This window comes from Xiphophorus couchianus, chromosome 4, assembly GCF_001444195.1.
Source record: "Xiphophorus couchianus chromosome 4, X_couchianus-1.0, whole genome shotgun sequence".
NCBI lineage: Eukaryota > Metazoa > Chordata > Actinopteri > Cyprinodontiformes > Poeciliidae > Xiphophorus > Xiphophorus couchianus.
The window spans coordinates 7,220,321-7,238,496 of NC_040231.1; the positions used below are offsets into that span (position 1 = coordinate 7,220,321).

Consider the following 18,176-nt stretch of genomic DNA (forward strand, 5'->3'; position numbering starts at 1 on the left):
GCACATATTTGTATTTTTTTTTTATGTATCCATTTTTCCAATAGCTTTCAGGTCAGTAAGTTGCATAATTTCATCATTTAAGCAGTTCTGTAAGATTACAAAGATAATGTCATTATGGTACAATTTCATGTTTTTCTTTAAATGTAATTTCTTTATTAGTAAAGACGTAGTAGTCACACTGAACACAATAAAGAACGTGACTGATTTTTCATGTCAATTAAAACTGAAGCTGTTTTTACATTTTCCTTTTTGCAATGAATTTTGCATTTTAAAAGCATGTTTTAGGTTGATCTAAGAAATTGAATAAGATTACATGTTCATTGCTGACCAAAGAATAGAAAAAAAACTAAATTTGTAAGTAATTTTTATTTTTATTGACACAAAAACATGACATTTATGTACCATTTCACCCCAGTACAGCAGCTTCAAACAAAGACACATTTTGCTTTCAGGTCTTCACTCTGATTGTCTGAAGATGGAGACAATCACTCACCACAAAAAAAAAAAAAAACACACCTTAATGGGCTTAACTGGTGATCAAATTGTGAGAAGGGTTGTACAACATGAGGAAATTTAATTAACTTTTCTGTTGAAAAGTTATGAATTGGACCTTCTGTTGTCAACTCAGTCATTTATGATCTACTTTTCAGCAGATATTAACTCTACACAATACCTTTTTTCCATACAAAGCGTTCTGCACTAGCCTTTGATAAAGTGTTTGTTTTCTTGACAAACTTTATTGTTAACTTTAGTGTTAATGCGTAATGCCAGGGTAGTGCAATACGTCACCATGTATAGAGCCATGTCCATGCATGTCTGGCATTCTGGGTCTATATTTTGCCATGTTTTCAGTTCATGTCAAGTGTTGTCAAATGCTGTATTGCCTGAAGGCACAACATCCACAACGTTGCCCTGCAGCTGACTGATCTGAGTGGGCACTGTTACTGGCAGAAAACCTGGTCGAAATGTCTAGTTAGAAAGACAGACTCACTAAAGCCTGTAGTACAAAGAAAAACAATGCCAGATTTCATGTGTGAAGGCACGCTTTGTAAGTTGCATCTTAAGGCATGACTCTAAACTTTAAAACTGTTTTTGTCTTGAAACTCTATTGAGAAAGAACCTATCGAGGTTTTATTTTTAACAGGTTTTATTTTTTATATCACTTCTACATCAAATTTTCTCAAAGCTTGTTGATCTCCTTCCTACTGTTAACCTTTCAGAAAGTGTTTTATAGCTGTGCTGCTCCTAGGCTCTCAATAGCTCCAGGGAGAAAAAGATGGCCACACCAGGTAGAATAGACTGACCATGCCGTTGCCTTAATGGGTGTGAGGTGCAGAAGGGCGTAGAGAAACAAGCCAGACTAAGTGCAGAAGAAATTGTAGAGGGTCAGGGATGAGCAGACTGTAGTTGGTGACTGTAGGTCTGGACCCAGTAGTGGACAGAAGAGCAAGGGCCAGTCAGAAAAGACCACTCCCAGTGAGGCTGGGAGTAGCTGATGTAATGATATTAATCTCCAAGTGCCATCTGATATCCAGTGTGGCTCTGTCATTGAAAAGTGCTAATTCTGCTGAACTGTGAGGGGAATTCAGGCTCTCTGGAGACTTTGTCCTGGATTAATTAACGACACTGCCATTGAGCGTTGCGCAGATTTATCTGCTTTACATCATTGTCACCATTTAATTTTTGTGCTTAGCACACAATGCAGAGCAGACATGGGACACTGACACCAGAAACACTGCTATTTGATTTTTTTTTTCGCACTTTGTATATTGTAAAGTTACCTCCTGTTGTGTTTGGTTAAACTGGAATTTCCTTTCTCTTCCCTATTGCTTCTCCAGATGAACCGACCCATTCAGGTGAAGCCAGCCGACAGCGAAGGACGGGGAGGTAATTAACCTTCGTCTAGTCTCTGGTGAACAACCCCTAAAAAAACACACTCACAGACAAACGCACAAGTACTCTGGTATAGCACTCATGCAATCCTTAATATTCTGCTCTCACCTTAGACACACACTGGGAGTTAGTAGAGTTTCCCATAATATAGGTCACTTGCTTCTATTGACTTCCCATCTGCGCCAGCAGAGGAGCTGTCTCAAGTTCACAGGCATAGAACATTTTTTTTGAGGCAAAGCAAAAAGGGACACAAAGTGAAAGCGAAAAGAAACAAAAAAATGGAGAAAAAAAATTGCAGGACCTCCACAAGGCTATGTCTACAGTCATAGCCTACTCCAGAGAGGGATAGATACTCAAACACACTGAAAAGTATAAATTCATTCCTATGGAAGCTGCTCAGACACTATTGATTTGAGTGTGCTGTAGATACTGTGCTAGCACAACTAAGTGACCATCAGTACTCAGTGTATCTATGCTTATTCTTTATGTGCATAAAAATTCAGTATGTGATCTACCTAGCAAATAAACGTATATTTGCAGACGTTTAGGTTTCAAAACAATAAATTATACAATGCATGTTCTAAAAAAACATTCCAGTTGTCATTTTCGCTTTAAGCTAGTCTGAAATATGTTATGCTTGTGGAAAATATTGGCAGAAAAAATACAGAACCTTGCAAAAGTATTCGTTCCATTTTTTCTGAATTTTTCAAATTATACATATGAATTTCAATTTGTTTTTCTGTTATTGGAGGGATTGAATCTGTAAAAATCATCTTTCAAACTTTGCCACAAATTCTCAATTAGAAGTTTCAACTATGTCTAAGTAACTTTAAGACATTAAAATACTTTCATATAAAAGCTTAAATTTAACTCTTATTGCATAGTTAGACTTTTTGTCTTGGAAGAATTTGAATATCTACCCATGACTTTTTACATCCTCCAATATGTTATCATTTCAGATCTGCCCTGTTGCACACTTTGGTGAATAAAAAAGCACTAGCATTAGCTTTCCACCTCTGTGACGATGCATATGTGCGGGCGTGTGTCTGTGTGTGCATTAGGATGATGTGGTTTCCTGCGACTCATAGCGTTTTGCATGTGGACCAAAAGGTTACAGTTTGGACTCATCTGACCAAAGCACTTTTTTTCACTTGCTATCAACTTTCAAGGACTGTTACAGATTTTCAAGTGGATACTTTGACTAAATTGTTGTAACAACTGAATATGATGTGATCTAAACTATTCCATTGTAGTTCTGGTTGTACATAGGATTGCACTGAGATTGGCATCTTCCATCTTAATTCTGACAGCCTTTCTTCTCCCTGCTGAAGAAAAGCATCAGAGCGGCATGATGCTGCAAGTGCCATGTTTTACCACGGGAATTGTATGTTTAGAATGATGTGAAGTAAAAAAGTTCAGATTTGAGTATATCTCAAGAGAGCACCATCTTCATGTTCACTGTGTCCCCTATATGGCTTGTTGCAAACTGGAAACATGACTTGTTGTGGCTCTTTCAGCATTTTTTTTATGTTGTCTCACCAGATTTGTGAAGTGTATGACTAATAATTTTCACGAGACTGACATGAGCCATTGATCTCTGCAGATCCTCTAAAGATCACCCACTCTGTTTTCTGATTAATACTGTCCTTGGTAGACCTGTCTGTTTAGGTTGACAGTCATGCTGTTGTAGATTTGCTGTTTTGCAAACCTATTAAGTTCTCTTTTCTATTTCCAATGATGGACACAACATCCACAATGCTATGAGGATGTTGTGGATGATCACTGTGAGATTCTTTTAATCATTTAATATTGTTTACACACTAACCCTGCTTTAAACTTCTCCACAACTTTATCCCCGGCCTATCTTGTGTGTTCCCTTGTCTTTCTGGTGCTGTTCATTCAGTAATGTTCTCCAACAAACACGATGCCTTCACAGAACAGCTTGATTTGTACCAAAAAAAAAAAAGATACACATGTGGGCTCTATTTACTGATTGGGTAAGCACTGTAGGCAGCTGGCTGCACTGGAATGTAAATTGAGGTGTGTGATGGGAATAAATACATATGTCAACCACAGTTTTAAGATTTTTATTTCTAGTATAGAATAATGTGATCAAGAGAAATAGCAATAGTATAATTTTTAAATTGACCAATGAATTATATTTGCTATATTTACAGACCTTATTTTGGTTAACACATTATTTGCTGTATAATTTAGGTAAAGTCTTCATAGAAAAATAACATGTTTACATGATGACTTTAGGTAACCACATAGTAACTTATGGCCATCTATTACAGATAGTTTGCAGTAAGATTACTGTAACTTATTGATAAACACATTAAACAATACTGTGGTGTACTGCTACGTTATTTAAAGCTTCGGTCTTGTTAAATTATGCAAGTCGACTTTGACTCTGTTCTGAATCTGTGGCATGGCCTCCTTCCTATATTTATAGTCTGACTGATACTGTGATTGACTTGATCATTCTGAAGCCATTTGTGACTAACATAACTGAGGTAAATGTGGATTAAACCAGCTAAAGATTCACATGGGTTGAAAAGGATCTTATTGCATTGTTCTGTGTAAGCCCTGTGATTTCATTTTAAAATGGTGCTTTAGACTGCCTGGGTCATATTAGTCTCACTTTGTTGATTTATGTGGTTAAGTGTGAATGAGATGGTTCATTTCCTTTGCCACACACACCCCAATGTAGATCTTATTTTTGTCATGGCGACACTTTAATTAACGGCCATCTAAAAACAGGCAAAGTCTGACTGACAAGGCCTGGGAGAAAGCCAATCAGCATTCTCACCAAGATAAATTGGATCTCTGGGCTTAAGAGGGGAGGATGGATTGGGTCCCAGTATCAATTACTGCCCCTTTTTTTGAGAGAAAGAGAACGGAGATGAACAGGCAGCGTGAATGAAATACAGAGGGTTCTTTCATTGGCACAACTCCTGCTAGTCTGTCAGATGAACTTTCTATATAGGAGGACAGGATAGGACAGAATGAAATAAGACCGAGCAGACAGGCCCCAACAGAGATATTGAGCATTAATGGCAACAGGAAGTCAGCAGACAAGGCAGAAGAGGTAAACCACAGTCACAGCTGACAATGAAATGAGATTTACTATGAAGGCTTGTGGTTAAAAGAAAATAGACAGCCCAGTGAGGTTTGACTAAGGGAGAAAAAGTATATCGGGATTCATCTTTGGAAAGCTGGTGACCAGTCAGGCACCAGTCCCAGTGGAGCCACAAGGCTGTCAAACCTGAGGCTGAACCAGGACATTTGCACCTCTAGAAGAGAGTCACATTTATCACTACAAAGACATCAGCAATTATCTGTCATGGAAAGCTGTGCAGGGTCTCGATTACGTGCCTGTGCAGGTATTAGGGCCCATTACTCCATTTCGACGCTCCAGTAGCCCCTCTTTTGTTCACTCTGCCCCTGCGAGACACCGTTTCTCTGGGGATATGGGAGTGTCAGGATAAGAAGTAAAACCGGTGCTCATAAAATGGTGGGGAGGACGGAGGGGAGAGCTGGCAGCTCACAATCCTGCTACTCGGCTGCCATTGTGGATCACAGGGCTGATTCTCCGGCTGTCTATTTCAATGACTCACGTCTTGCTTCATTTTTCTCCTTGGATTTACAAGACAGAATGGAGCACAGGAGAGAAGCCCTGCAGCTCTTAAATCTATTTCTGTCCCTTGAGTCAATTGACCTCTTCCCTACAAATACCATTTCTACCAGTTTTTCTGCATCACTCTGGCATTTTTATTTATAATTTCATCTCCGAGATACTTAGAGAAACGTACTAAAGTAGTCTTTTGATTGGTGCTGTAAGGGCATAGGAGAACCTGTGTCTTAAATCCTGTTTGTTACTGTACAGAACAATCAGAAAAGATCAAAAGGAAACATCTCTTGTTCTTTCACTAGCTTCCCCTAGTTTCCTTTCTTGCTGCCTTTTGTACTCAATGTTTATCCCAGTCCAAACAGGGAAGCTAGACCAAGTGATACAGAAAGGAGTCAGGATTCAGCACAAGGGCCACGGAACAATGCAAAAGAGTGAACGATGAAAGACAGAAAGAGCGAGAAGGCAAAAGACGACAGGATGAGAAAGTTAACGGAGGGTGATGGAGGCAGCTGAGTGAATCTCAGCAGTAAATCATCTCAGAGCCGCCCCATCCCTATCTCTACCTCGCCAGGAATCTTTTTCCCCCTGACCTTGTCTGCTGCTGTGTCTGAGAAGAAAAGATGGGGCAAGATTATCTATGATTGGAGATGACCATTATCTAAACACAATCTTGGAGCCAGGTCCCACTCCTCATACCACTGCTATGCGACTGGAGACCACACTGATGAGAAAGATGATGGGTCAGCCAGCCACACTCTCCGTTTTTATTAACTTTGATAAGATGTTTTCAACACTGCCCTGAAATGCAATCCCTATCAGGATTTACTTTTTCACAATGGACTTCTCAGCATATTTGTGTGCATGGTTTTCTTACCTAGTCTTATTAGTTAAACACTCTTTGATTTGATTTGGCACTCATACCAGGAACATTTCAGTGTTTACATTTGATACCCAACAGCCCGAGGAAAACATTTTTCATAGCTCATTCTTGTCCTTTGGCTGACTGGCTGAAGAGAGTCTTTATGAGAGTGTCATGTTTGTCCCTGCCAACCTACTGTCCTTCAGAAAGTTGACCTTAGTTGGGCACCAAAGAGATTGGCTTTACCTTAAGATGCTACGCACTGTGCTGCCATGCCATCCTTCAGCAGGCTGGGAGGAGTGAAGGCTGCTGGCTGTCTCACTTTGCAGGCCGCATGTAGGGGCTGACTGGGGGCATTTCACACCCCAAGAGGCGAGCACACCACTTTACATGCAAATGAGGCCAAAAGATCCCTCTGTGCCTCTGGACACAGTTGTGTAAAAATCACGAAGAACTCTGAAAGTTTTTGTCTATGCTGCAATTTTTGCCAAGTTAAGAAGAGACCTAATGACAGAGAATGCATGAGCTTCCATAATAGGGTTTCAAAGGTTTTCACTTAAACATTTAAGCTCTATGATTGGGTTCTGCTTAAACCATTTAGGTTTAAGCCACATAAATGATTCTGTTGTTTTTGGCCCTCTATGTCAAAATCCATCTAGCAGAAATTGTGACAATCCACTATAGTACATAATCCAGTTCTTTATGGCAGTGCCAGTTAAAGAATTGTATGAAAGAGGTCTAGTGTAGTTTATTCATTATTCGATTGTTAGTTGGATGGAAGTCAAATATTAATTATAGTTAGGCGTTGGGTTTATAGTAAGCTGACTGTGTTGTAGTTTTATGGGATATGACACTTTGCCCATGTTCCATGTTGCACTTAATCGGCATTAATTCTTAGATAACTCAAAAGAGAAATATGCTCAAACTTACTATATATAGAAACTTTGCTCTGTCTTTGCTCTAATATTATTTCATAGAATACAAATATTCTAAATACAAAGGCAGATTTGGATTTGACAAAACATTTCCAAGTTCAAACAGCCTTCTAAGGTATTTTGCAAAAGGGCTATTTAGCCATTTTGTTAGATTGAAATTTGCCTTTTTGATATTTGTTTAATTTCAGCTTTTGTTTGCATTTGCCTTCACAGTGTTAGGTTCAGACAACAAACTTACCAATTTAGTTTTATGGATTAGCAGCACCTGACTAGGTCAAGGAAAACATTATAGCATGCTTTAATAAAATCCAATATTTCTTGTATTTCTTTTTATTTGTCTAACATAACTTTATTTATATTTGATTGTTTCTGTTTATTTGTTGATCATGACCTATGTATATTATGTGCAGTGAGGGTCAAACGAGACTTGACTTCCCCCCACACCTCCACCACACCCCTAAAAATAAAATAAAAAACAACGGTGAAGTGGATGCGTAAAAGTAAGATTATACTGTTCTATTCATTTTTTGCACTTTTTTAAGTAAAAAAAAAATACTAATTGTTCAAAATGTGGTGATGACTCCAGGGTAGGAACATCCTCCCATTGGATTGCATTTTCATGGTTCCCTTCTGCTGGTGCCAGCACATAGCCTCAAATGTAACCTCTAGCAAATAGTGCAGGAAAGATACTAATTTACTGTAAAAACCATCAGCTAACATTTCCAACAGGACTAAGTCTAAAACATTGAAACAAGATGACTTTATATATATTCCCTTATTTAATCAGGTAAACCCCGTTGAGATCTAGATCTCATTTTCAAGAGGGACCTGAGCAAAAAACAATGACACTGTTTCATAGAATCTTGTTGCCTATCTTTAAGAACTGCTCGAAATAAGTCCAGTGAAATCATTTCCGACATCTTAAGTTCAGACTGCAACTGATTCCACGCTGTGGGGGCCAACACACTGAATGCCTGCTTCCCTTTTTCAGTTCGAAAGCATGGGACATGCAGAAGAATAATGTTATTGGAGCGAAGAGAACAAAAATTGACAGTTCTATGTAGGAGACTTTCTTGTTTGAACGTGAAGTAGATGCCGAGCTACTTCTGTAAATGAGGATTTGAGACAAAAAATAAGTGTGCCAGGTCCAAATTGGCATCACTGATAGGCTTACATGTTGAACTTAGAGGAAAAAAAAATTAGCATTCTCTTTTGAATCTGTTTTGTAGCCAATTCCCATTGTGTTTCAGGATGCTTGGTAGATTTTTAATGCACATAATTACAATTAATTATTCTTTATCTATGGATCTTCATCATGTCTATTTTTGTTCTTCTCTGGCTAATCCAATTACAAGTTTGTGTTAACAGATGTGACATACTCACTGAATGGATTTTGTGCCTGTCAAAATGAAGAAAGAAAATACTTCTTGTAACACTAGTATTTGATATTTCTCTGTTTCTGTTGTTAAATACTGATTTCTTGGGTAATGTCCAAATTCAGTCTTGGGTATGAATTCTCTTTTTTAAACTCTTCTTAAGATCATCAAAGATCATCAATAATTAGACCATAACTTTAATGTTGTTTTTTTTTCCCCTCAGACATGGTTTATTATAGAGCCCCACAGAGTTGTGGCACAAGCTTCTGCTGTGTGATAAAATATTTTGAGAAGTCTAACAGCTTGTAATATTGTGTAATGGTTTATAGTGCAAAGATGGAAGAAATTTATGAAGCACAAGTGATAAAGCCTCATTTAGTGCTAGAGAATTAATCTGATTCTTACAAATAACTGTAAGTAGCTATTAGTTTAGAGAATTTACTGAAGAAGGAAAAAAAGCTCATTTGAAATGGGATAGCAAAGGAATCAGGATTACTGAATTTGACTGTTTATTAATCTGGATGCAGCCCTTGCTAAAAGTTATTTTACAAAATGTAGTGGCTTTCAATAGTGTGCACCTTTTGAAGGAAATTTGGGAATTTTGAGATACTGACTTTATTGTGGCAAATATTCTCTGCAATAAACAGACAAACAATTTTCTACAGCTTGGTACTACAATCGGATTGTGTAAGTGTGTTAACTAGTGAACTAACTAATTCAGCCTTAAATTATAAATTTCCACATCAGATACTCATATATTTATTAACATAGCTATGGTTTCAAGAGAGCTCCCAGATGCGTATCTGGTGAGTTTTTCCAGGGGTCAAACAGTTTTTTGAAACAGCCCGGTAAACCAAGATAAAATTTTATTTAAAACAAATGGGTCATTAGGGAAATTTTGAGAACATTGCATCTCTAAATAACTTTGGAGAAAAGATTTACTTTTTATAGGAACGTCTGCAGGGGTCTGCAACCTGTGGCTCAGAAGCCGCAGGTTGCACACACAAGATTGATGCTTTTCTCACTGGAATTAAGTGCTACCACTTGTGGGGGTGCACATGTGTGCATATGTGTGAGCTTGACTTTGACTTGTAGCAGGCCTCCCAGGCAGCAGCGTACCAGCATTGGGTATTCTAATGAGTCTTTCAGAAGCATAATATCTTTGTTGTGCTGCCTAAAACATTTCTCCACATTTGAAAGGTACCCAGCGGTCTAGTATGCATTTTCTATCATTGGATGCAGCTGTCCGTGCTTTGTGAACACTCACTGCAACCAAGCTTCCCGACTATCCTGCCTGGGGCCAATAACTGATAGAACCATGTGAAAAAAAGGAAGTAAATATTTACTGTGACGGTGGGGCAGTAGAATTACTCTTTAAAGAGAATATACCCTTTATTGGCAAACAGCAGCTGAAACTTTGTTTTAGAATTTACTTTAGAGCAACTGATTCGTTCCTTGAAGAGACCGAAAAATTAAAAGTTTCCTAACAAAGATTAAAAAGAAAGTTATAAAGAGAACAAAAGGAAAAGAAAGCAAAATAAAAGAACAATCTATATGTATATACTGTAGTCTACAACACAAGTAGCACTATTCCATTGAGAGAAGCATCAATCTTGACAGCATATGGCGTCTGTGCAAAATCCATTAATTTTTAATATACCGGGTGCTGAAATGAAAAGGCTTCCTGAGACAAGCAATTGTCAGATGTCAGTAGTGTTTTGATAACTTTTTTGATCTCCCTTTTTATTTGCATTCATAAAATGGGGCTGTCCACATGACACCTCAGTTTGGACATGGCTGAAGACTGACATGGAACCATTTTCCACACAATTGCCTCCACCTTCAGTCTGGAGAATAGAAAGTGGGGGTGGAAAGAGGCAGAAAGAGACGTATAGATGACAGTGCTTGTGGATGTGTATTGGCTGCTGCCTGAAAATAAAAGTCTACAGTTTCATCATCAACATTTTCTAGACATTGTGGCACACTTTATCATTTTTATGGATAATATAAAAGTATTTGTTGACAGGAAACCTGATGTATGTGTATAATATCAATGTCATATTACTTTGAAAAGACATATAATAGAATACACCCATCTAAACATTGATTCTTTAATGGAGTTTGAGTTTAAAAGACTCGAGCCAGGCTTTAACCACGTGCTCAGACATTATTGTTTTAAAGAAGTGTTATTGTTTGAAGAGCAGATTACAAAGGTCTCTTCAGCGCAGAGGACAAAAGTGCTATAAAGCTCAAATGTTCTCCAGCTCTGCGTTTAAGCTCTGTTTGAGGGATAAAATGAGCCCTCCTCAATGCAAGCTAAGCACAAAGAGGTCAAACAGTCGACTCAATGAATTTCGTCTTGCTTCTGTATCCTCAGTGAGCTCCATAGGAAGGTCCTCACCCCTCTTAATGCAAATACATGACTCTACTTCAGAAAAGAGTCCTTTATTTCCCCACTTTTGATAGAATACTCATTGGTCCTGTTTGAAGTCATCACATCTTTTTTTTTTTTTTTTGCTGGGGGCGTACCACAGAATATTTATTCATATTCGTAAAATGGCAATTTAAAGCTTATGAATGGCCACTGGAGACAAGAGGGAACATGGAAAATACTATACGAGCTTCTTAGGAGGCAGGTGCAAAGTGGACTAATTAATAGCAATCTATATACTGGCCGGGGCATGCAGAGGGCCAACTGAGACTCTCTCAGGTCCGGCAATGAAAAGATACCAGCTCCAAATTCATTTTCTCACTGCAGCTCTCCCAAAGGAAGGCGGCAAAGTACACTCACACTTCCTTTAATGCATTCACTGGGGTGTGATTTATTTCTGCGTTTGCCAGCGCGTTTGGAAAGTTCATTACCTTGCTCATGGCTTGTTAATTAGCCTTGTAAAGCTGCCATTAGATCCTCTCAGGCCAGGACTAAGATGAGACTTTTGTCCCAAAACATTAACATTGTGCAGAAGGTGTGTAAAGTTGCACTATGCCCATTTAGGTTGTAATGTGTACATCTTGGTAAAAACATGAACAGTGGAGAGCAGAACTCTAGCAAATGCATTCACCTTTGAAACCATGGATGTTGTTCAGGGTTTTTTTTTTTTTTCCTTTCCCACCCGTTTACTTTTTATCAGAGAGGCTTTCCACTAATGCATAAAAATCCTGCTAGATATTAATTTTCTTGACAGTCTTTGCCGAATCCTGTTCAAAATGGCAGGCTGTCGAGATCTCCTTGGGGTTTCTTAAACACTGAGGTTCCAAAAGGAGAGCTGCAGTATTAGGCTCTGCTTGTGGGCTGGTGAAATCATTTTGCGGGAGACAGAACTACAGGAAAATTCACTGACACTTTTGGAACAATCACAGTCTATGGAGAAGTTAATTTGTGCTGCCAAGTGGTAGATATGAGTTTTTATTAGAACATTATAGAAACGGAAAATGAGACAATTTCACTACAGGAAAAAACAGGAAGCCCTGTTTCTTTATTTTTAGAACAGCTGCATCTAATGGGGCCTGGCAGGTACAGGAGGTGTCACATCTGTTGAAGCCCAGGTGATGCTCCAGCCCTCTGCTCCTCCCCACTCCTTGCCCGCTCCCACCAGTCAAATGACTCACGATGAAGATCAAGAGTGTCATTTCTAATAAACTCTTCTTCCTCTTCCTGCCACTTTCACTCAGTCCTGTTCATAGGTTCTTGCTAGTAGCCATTTCGTTTCACAACAGTGAAATAGGAGATGCATAATGTAAAAGATGTGAAGAAGATGAATGCTCTGTCTAATGCCAAGGCACTGGTAGGATTAATTGGAAAATTGCAGCTCCCTGACTGGTTGGGAATTTTGTGTTATATAGTCCATAGGTCTAGGTAAGAGTTCAACGCTCCAGAACTGGGGAAGGATTTGCATTTCAAAGAGATTCTCATTTTACTCTCTCTAAGCATTTGTTGAAAATACAAACAATGAAGTAAATTTCACTCTGTTGCAGATTGGGTTTTTTTAAGTTGTGATATACAGCACATTTCAAATTTAATACAGCAACGAAAAACAATTTGTGTGATAGAGATATGACTGTGTTGACTATTTTACCAGAAACTGCAAAACATTTCAATGTCAAAGGGTGATCTTCATATTTGTACTTTAATTTAATATTTTGCAATATGTGCAAAAAGATGCACATATACTGTATTTTTCAAAAAAAAAAAAAAAAACATATCTCAAGATAATATGCCCATTGATTAATTCACCTATGACTATAAAAAACATAATATAACCTAAGTGCAAATTGGCTACTTTTATCTGAGAGTGAGAGATCCATGAGGCTTTCCCAGGGCTGCGTCTTAGTTCCTATTTTTGTGCTAGTTTGTTTGTTTTGACTGCATTTGTCCTTTATATGATTTAATCCAAACCATTTCACTGTACCTCTGGCTGTATGTTTCATGTCATTGTCCTCCTGCAAATTAACTATTTCTTTTGTATTTTGCTGCTTCTAAAGTTTTCTTTCAACATTGTCTTTTACTTAGCTTAGTCTTCCCATCAGCAATGACCAGCTTCACTGTGGGAATCGTGTTTTTCATTTGATGAGCAGTGTTAAGTTTCTTTCACAGATGATGTATTGAATGTAGGTTAAAAAGTTCAGTTTAAGCCATATATAACCAAAACTTTTTTCATGTTTGCTGTGTCCTGAATATTGTTTGTGGCCAAGGACCTAGTTTTTTTTTTTTTCAGCACAGGGTTTCATATTGCCACACTTTCATAAAGGCCAGATTTGTGGCCTGCTGGTAATGCTCTTTTTTCCCAGCGTGTCAATTTAGGTTGGAGGCCATGTTTTGTTAGGCCTTCACAGCCTAGTCCCTGAACTGTCTGGTGTGTTTCTTTCACTTCACAGTGCTGATCGTTCATTGATGTTCTCTAACAAACATTTGAGGCCTTCACAGAGCATCTAAATTCACAATGTGAACAAAATACACAAAAATCCGTACTATATAAATTCTGAAAGCAATTGATAGTGCTGGATTTTAGTCAGAAGTTTAACAGTAAAAGGGTTTTATTACATGTTCAAAGTGCAATTTAAACATTTTATTTGGAAATTACTGTGAAACATCTTATCCTTTTTCTTCAACTTTCATAACTTTTCATAGTTCGTCAACAAACTATGAAAAAGCTCAAGCAGAATAAATACTTTTGCAAGGTATCGTATGCATGTATGAAAGCCATACAGATGTCTGTTAGCTTTTATTTTACATAACAACCTCCAAAACATGGCAGACTTTAAAAACTCCATTGTTCACCTTGTACATGAAGTTTGCTGTTGTTTATTATAATGCTTACTATTTGGGTGATAAAAATGTACATGTTGTTGTTGGATGTTTCCTCACCGACAATCAAAGAGCTTGCCTGCTCCTGCAAAATATTACCCTTCTCACTTTTGGGAGGAATCCGCAGCTCTCCCAACTTTGTCTGTATCAGACATCAATACAGAAGACTTGAATAGATTAGTAGATGCAGGAATAAATCACCCCCATGCATAGATTGAGGGGGGTTGGGTGGGGAAGTGAAACGCTCGACAACAGTGAGATCAACAACAGCAACAGCAGCAGCAACAACACAGCAGACTGCTGATAAAAAAAGCCTCTGCAGAATGGTGCCAACAGCTCTAGCATTTCTTTCTTCTCTTCTTTTCTATCCACCCTCCTTCCCTTTCTCCTTCCCTTCTCCCAATCCAGAAGACAGGAAGCTGTTTGTAGGAATGCTCGGCAAACAACAGAGCGAGGACGATGTCCGGCGGCTGTTCGAGACTTTCGGCCAGATTGAGGAGTGCACCGTCCTTCGAGGGCCTGATGGGGCCAGTAAGGGTCAGAGCCCACACGCCTCCCCTTTTTTCTCTCCTCCCCTGCTTATCTTTCTTAATCCCTATCTATTTATCTTTTTTTCTGTTCTTTGCATTTTCAGAGGTATTGTCTTCCTATGCTGCATTCATCATCATTGTCTGCAATGCTCTCTGAATAACTCATCCTCCCCTTCAGCTACTCAGTTTTTTTCATATTCTGCCTTTTATGCGTCACACTTGCATTTCTATCATATCTCGTTGTCACCACACTCTGACACCTTCTTTCCCCCACTTTCTTTTGTTTGTATTGTTTTTCTCCATTTCATTTTCTCACCCCATCTCCTGCTCCTTTCTCCCTCTTTTGGTATTTCATTCGTCATCCTTTCCGTTTGTTGTCTCTTGATCACAGTCGCTCGTCTCATCCTGGGCTTACACTCGGGTAGCAGCTTGTTTCTCTGCACCACCTCTCTTCCTGCTCTTCGTGTTATCTGAAAAGTGGAGAGGTGTAATCATGTTTGTTTCCCACACTCCCATCATCCCTCCCCAGAGACTGTTATTGGACAATATTGTCCTACTGTAAATAAAGCACCGTTTCTGAGCTCTGCTGCTGTCACTCACTTCTTGACAGATTTGAGCTCACGTCTGTGGCCTACATTGTATTTAGGTAGGAGAGGATAGTCAAAATAAAGATAGTTTTAAAATATAGGATGAATCTGCTCTTCTTGTCATGACCCTCTGTTCCAAATTCTGACAAAATCTGAACTAATCATTCCCATCTAGTGTTATTGCCAATTCATCTTTAAAAGGATGTGTGGGAAGGTTCCTAACTGGTGAGGTATTGACTGCTCTGGAGTCAAATGTACAAATATACAAAATAAAAAAAGTATATTCCACATTTGACCTTAATTAAAACATTTAGTTTATTTAAAATCTTTCAATTATTCTTTAATCAATTCAATATTGCTCAGCAATATGATTGCGAAAGAATAATATTTTATATTAGGTCAAATTTCGTTTTTTAAAAATCTAAATGTTTTTTGGCTGAGTTCACGTTTTTTTTACTTTAATTCAAAATCAAGTCTTATCTTATCTTTATTTCTATATAGTCCATCTTTCTCTGTCTCTCTGTTGTAAAAATCATCCTTGTTCACCTTCATTTGTAAAAGTCTGGCTGTGTCACTAATTGCCAAGGAGGAGTTGTGTATGTTTTCATTCCTTTCATGTCTAGAAGAAGAGCAGCATGGTATTTTCTGCCTCACCTTGTGCATTATTTCTGTTTATTTTTTTACTGATCAGTGAGACTGAATATTTCACACACATTCTTTGAATATATCAGACAGACTAGAACGTCAGGATGTGTAGTTCATGTGTAGCTGAATATGTATATTGGCAACATAAAGTCAGACAACAACGGGAGTGCCCCAACTGCCTGCATCTGTTGGTGTTTGTGAGGCACAGCTCAGCACTGCCTCACCTGAAATTATACAGAAAATAAATTTACAGAACAGTCAAGTGGACAAATTAATTTCCTGTATCATTTTTAGCATTTTACTTGTCATAACAGAGGAGGCGTTGACAGTACACAACTGAACAAGAACTAGCTCTGAGTTCATTTTAACCAGGTTAAAATGACTTGATTGATTTTCACCATCTAAATGTCTGTAACTAAGTTTATAACTCCAACAGGAACTAGTTCTTAATCACTTTACGTACAGTATTTTGTCTCAAAGGAAGCTTAAAAATAAATATGCATACCATGATGTCATTCACCAATTAACATCTTGATTTGTGACCTTGCCTCTATGAGAATATTTACATCTGATTAATTACTTTTCCTCTCTTTGCTCATTTAAACTTTTAGTATGGGTGAATTAAATAACAGCTGCTCTCATTCACATCTTTATTGCGGTGTCATAATTTTTCACTGAAAATGGTCTGTTAAGACCACTTTTATAATTCAGTCTACTTCTAAATAATACTGTTGGTGTTTCTCTTCGATGACGTCCTAAATCTGTTTATGCGCATCAGTTTACAAAGTCTTCACTCGCGTAAGCTAAAGACAAACCTATTTGTGCTGTTCTTTTGGCAGTGCTTACCTTCACAATGATTTAAGAGAAAAGTGACAGAACACTTTAAGCTGCTGCTTCAGTCCTCTCTTTTTCTCTTCAAGAGTTGCAAGCTCATTCCCACCAAGAATCAGAAAACCTGACCAACAGAACATTGTTATTAGGTTGGATTACTTGGACATGTGCCTATTGTGTCTTTAACACAAAGACAAAGGCATCATGGTTAAGTTTAAAGAAGAGGAGGGGCATGCAAGACTGTCTGTGTGCTTAACACAAGCTCTCATGTTGGCAGACAAAATACATTGCATTTGTTTTCTACGAAAAGTTTCAAACATTGTTATTTTCATTCACTTCTTTTTATGTCAAGGTTAGTTATGCTCACTTCAAATTTGTCATGTGAAAAACTGTCATTCAGTTAAAAAGTTAGAAAACAAGTTAGCATCACAAATAAACACATTTAAACAGATAAACACATTTGAATTTCAACCTGTTATTCTGTCTCCTGGATTAGATTTAATTATGTAGGTACAGCCTCTGAAAATGAAGGAAGGTAGGGTACACGAGGTGATGAAGTGTAAATTCTAGACAAAGCATGATTATACAAAACCGCACACCTGCATCGGTGCCTACATCTGTTCATTTCACTGTTAATCCCAGGTCTGTTGCTCTCTTTAGCCCATCCAGCTCACCATCTTTTTGCTTTGATGATTGTTTCTGTTTTTGCCGTCTTGCTCCTGCTTTCCCCCCACTCCCTTTCTCTTTGTCTGTTTAGATGCCTCAAGCTGATTGACAGCATATAAACTAAAATAAAGCCCATGCGGCGGTGTCAGACAGGAACTAGTTTTCCTCCTTGTTTGTGCTTTCACTCATTTTCACCTTCCTGCACCTCACACCTCGACTCTTTTCTTTCCTCACGTGCTGTGTTTTCCATGGTTTAGTGTATGTTGATGTTATCACTGACTAGAGCACCCCTGCTTTTTCGAATTTTGTTATTATGAAACGAGGAGAGTAAAAACTCAGTATTAACTATCAATGCCACAATCACACAAAGATTGCATACATAGGTATCTAGTTCTATCACTGTCCGTGCAACAGTCCCACGCAATCATTACCGGATGTTACGGCAAATTATTTTGCCAACCGCCTCACTCAGGATGAGGTTCCCATAATTTGAGTGAGACAGACCTTGAAATTGACAGCGCTATCTGTTCCACGACTGAGGCTTTGTCCCTGTTGATGTAAATTTATGCTACTCAGAGGCTTTTCAGCACCCCTCTTCACCCAGTAAAAAGGCCGAGAAGTTTAACATCCATCTCTCTATGGTGCTGCTCCTCAAAGCACTTTCAAAGTGCAACACTTGCTGCCAGAGTTGAATAGAGCCCTGAATTGTCAGCAATAATAGAGAGATGGCTTTTAGGTCTATAATTAAGTTGTGTTATAAATGTCAGCCATCCAGAGGGATGGAATTCATGCATACATATTATTACCCCGGGAATTCAAAAGGCAGCGCAGATCCTCTCGCTTGAAAGCAATACAATTTCTTTTTTCCCCCCCAAACGCACTCTGAACCACCAAATACCAAAACTTAAATGTGCA

At 38.3% G+C, this 18,176-nt stretch overlaps 1 protein-coding gene across 9 annotated transcripts in view; it reads left to right on the plus strand.

Annotated features, from left to right (window-relative positions):
* Positions 1 to 18,176, plus strand: part of celf6 (CUGBP Elav-like family member 6) — a 159,752-nt gene that overhangs the window by 98,842 nt on the left and 42,734 nt on the right. For 8 of the 9 annotated variants that reach the window (XR_003595198.1, XM_028015086.1, XM_028015081.1 and 5 more), the window contains exons 3-4: positions 1,839 to 1,887; positions 14,411 to 14,539. Coding sequence is in view for 8 of the 9 variants with exons in the window: in XM_028015086.1 (XP_027870887.1) it covers positions 1,839 to 1,887; positions 14,411 to 14,539 (178 nt within the window). In the remaining variant the exon portion in view is untranslated. The remainder of the gene's footprint in view (positions 1 to 1,838; positions 1,888 to 14,410; positions 14,540 to 18,176) is intronic. The other variant, XM_028015085.1, reaches the window with a different exon arrangement.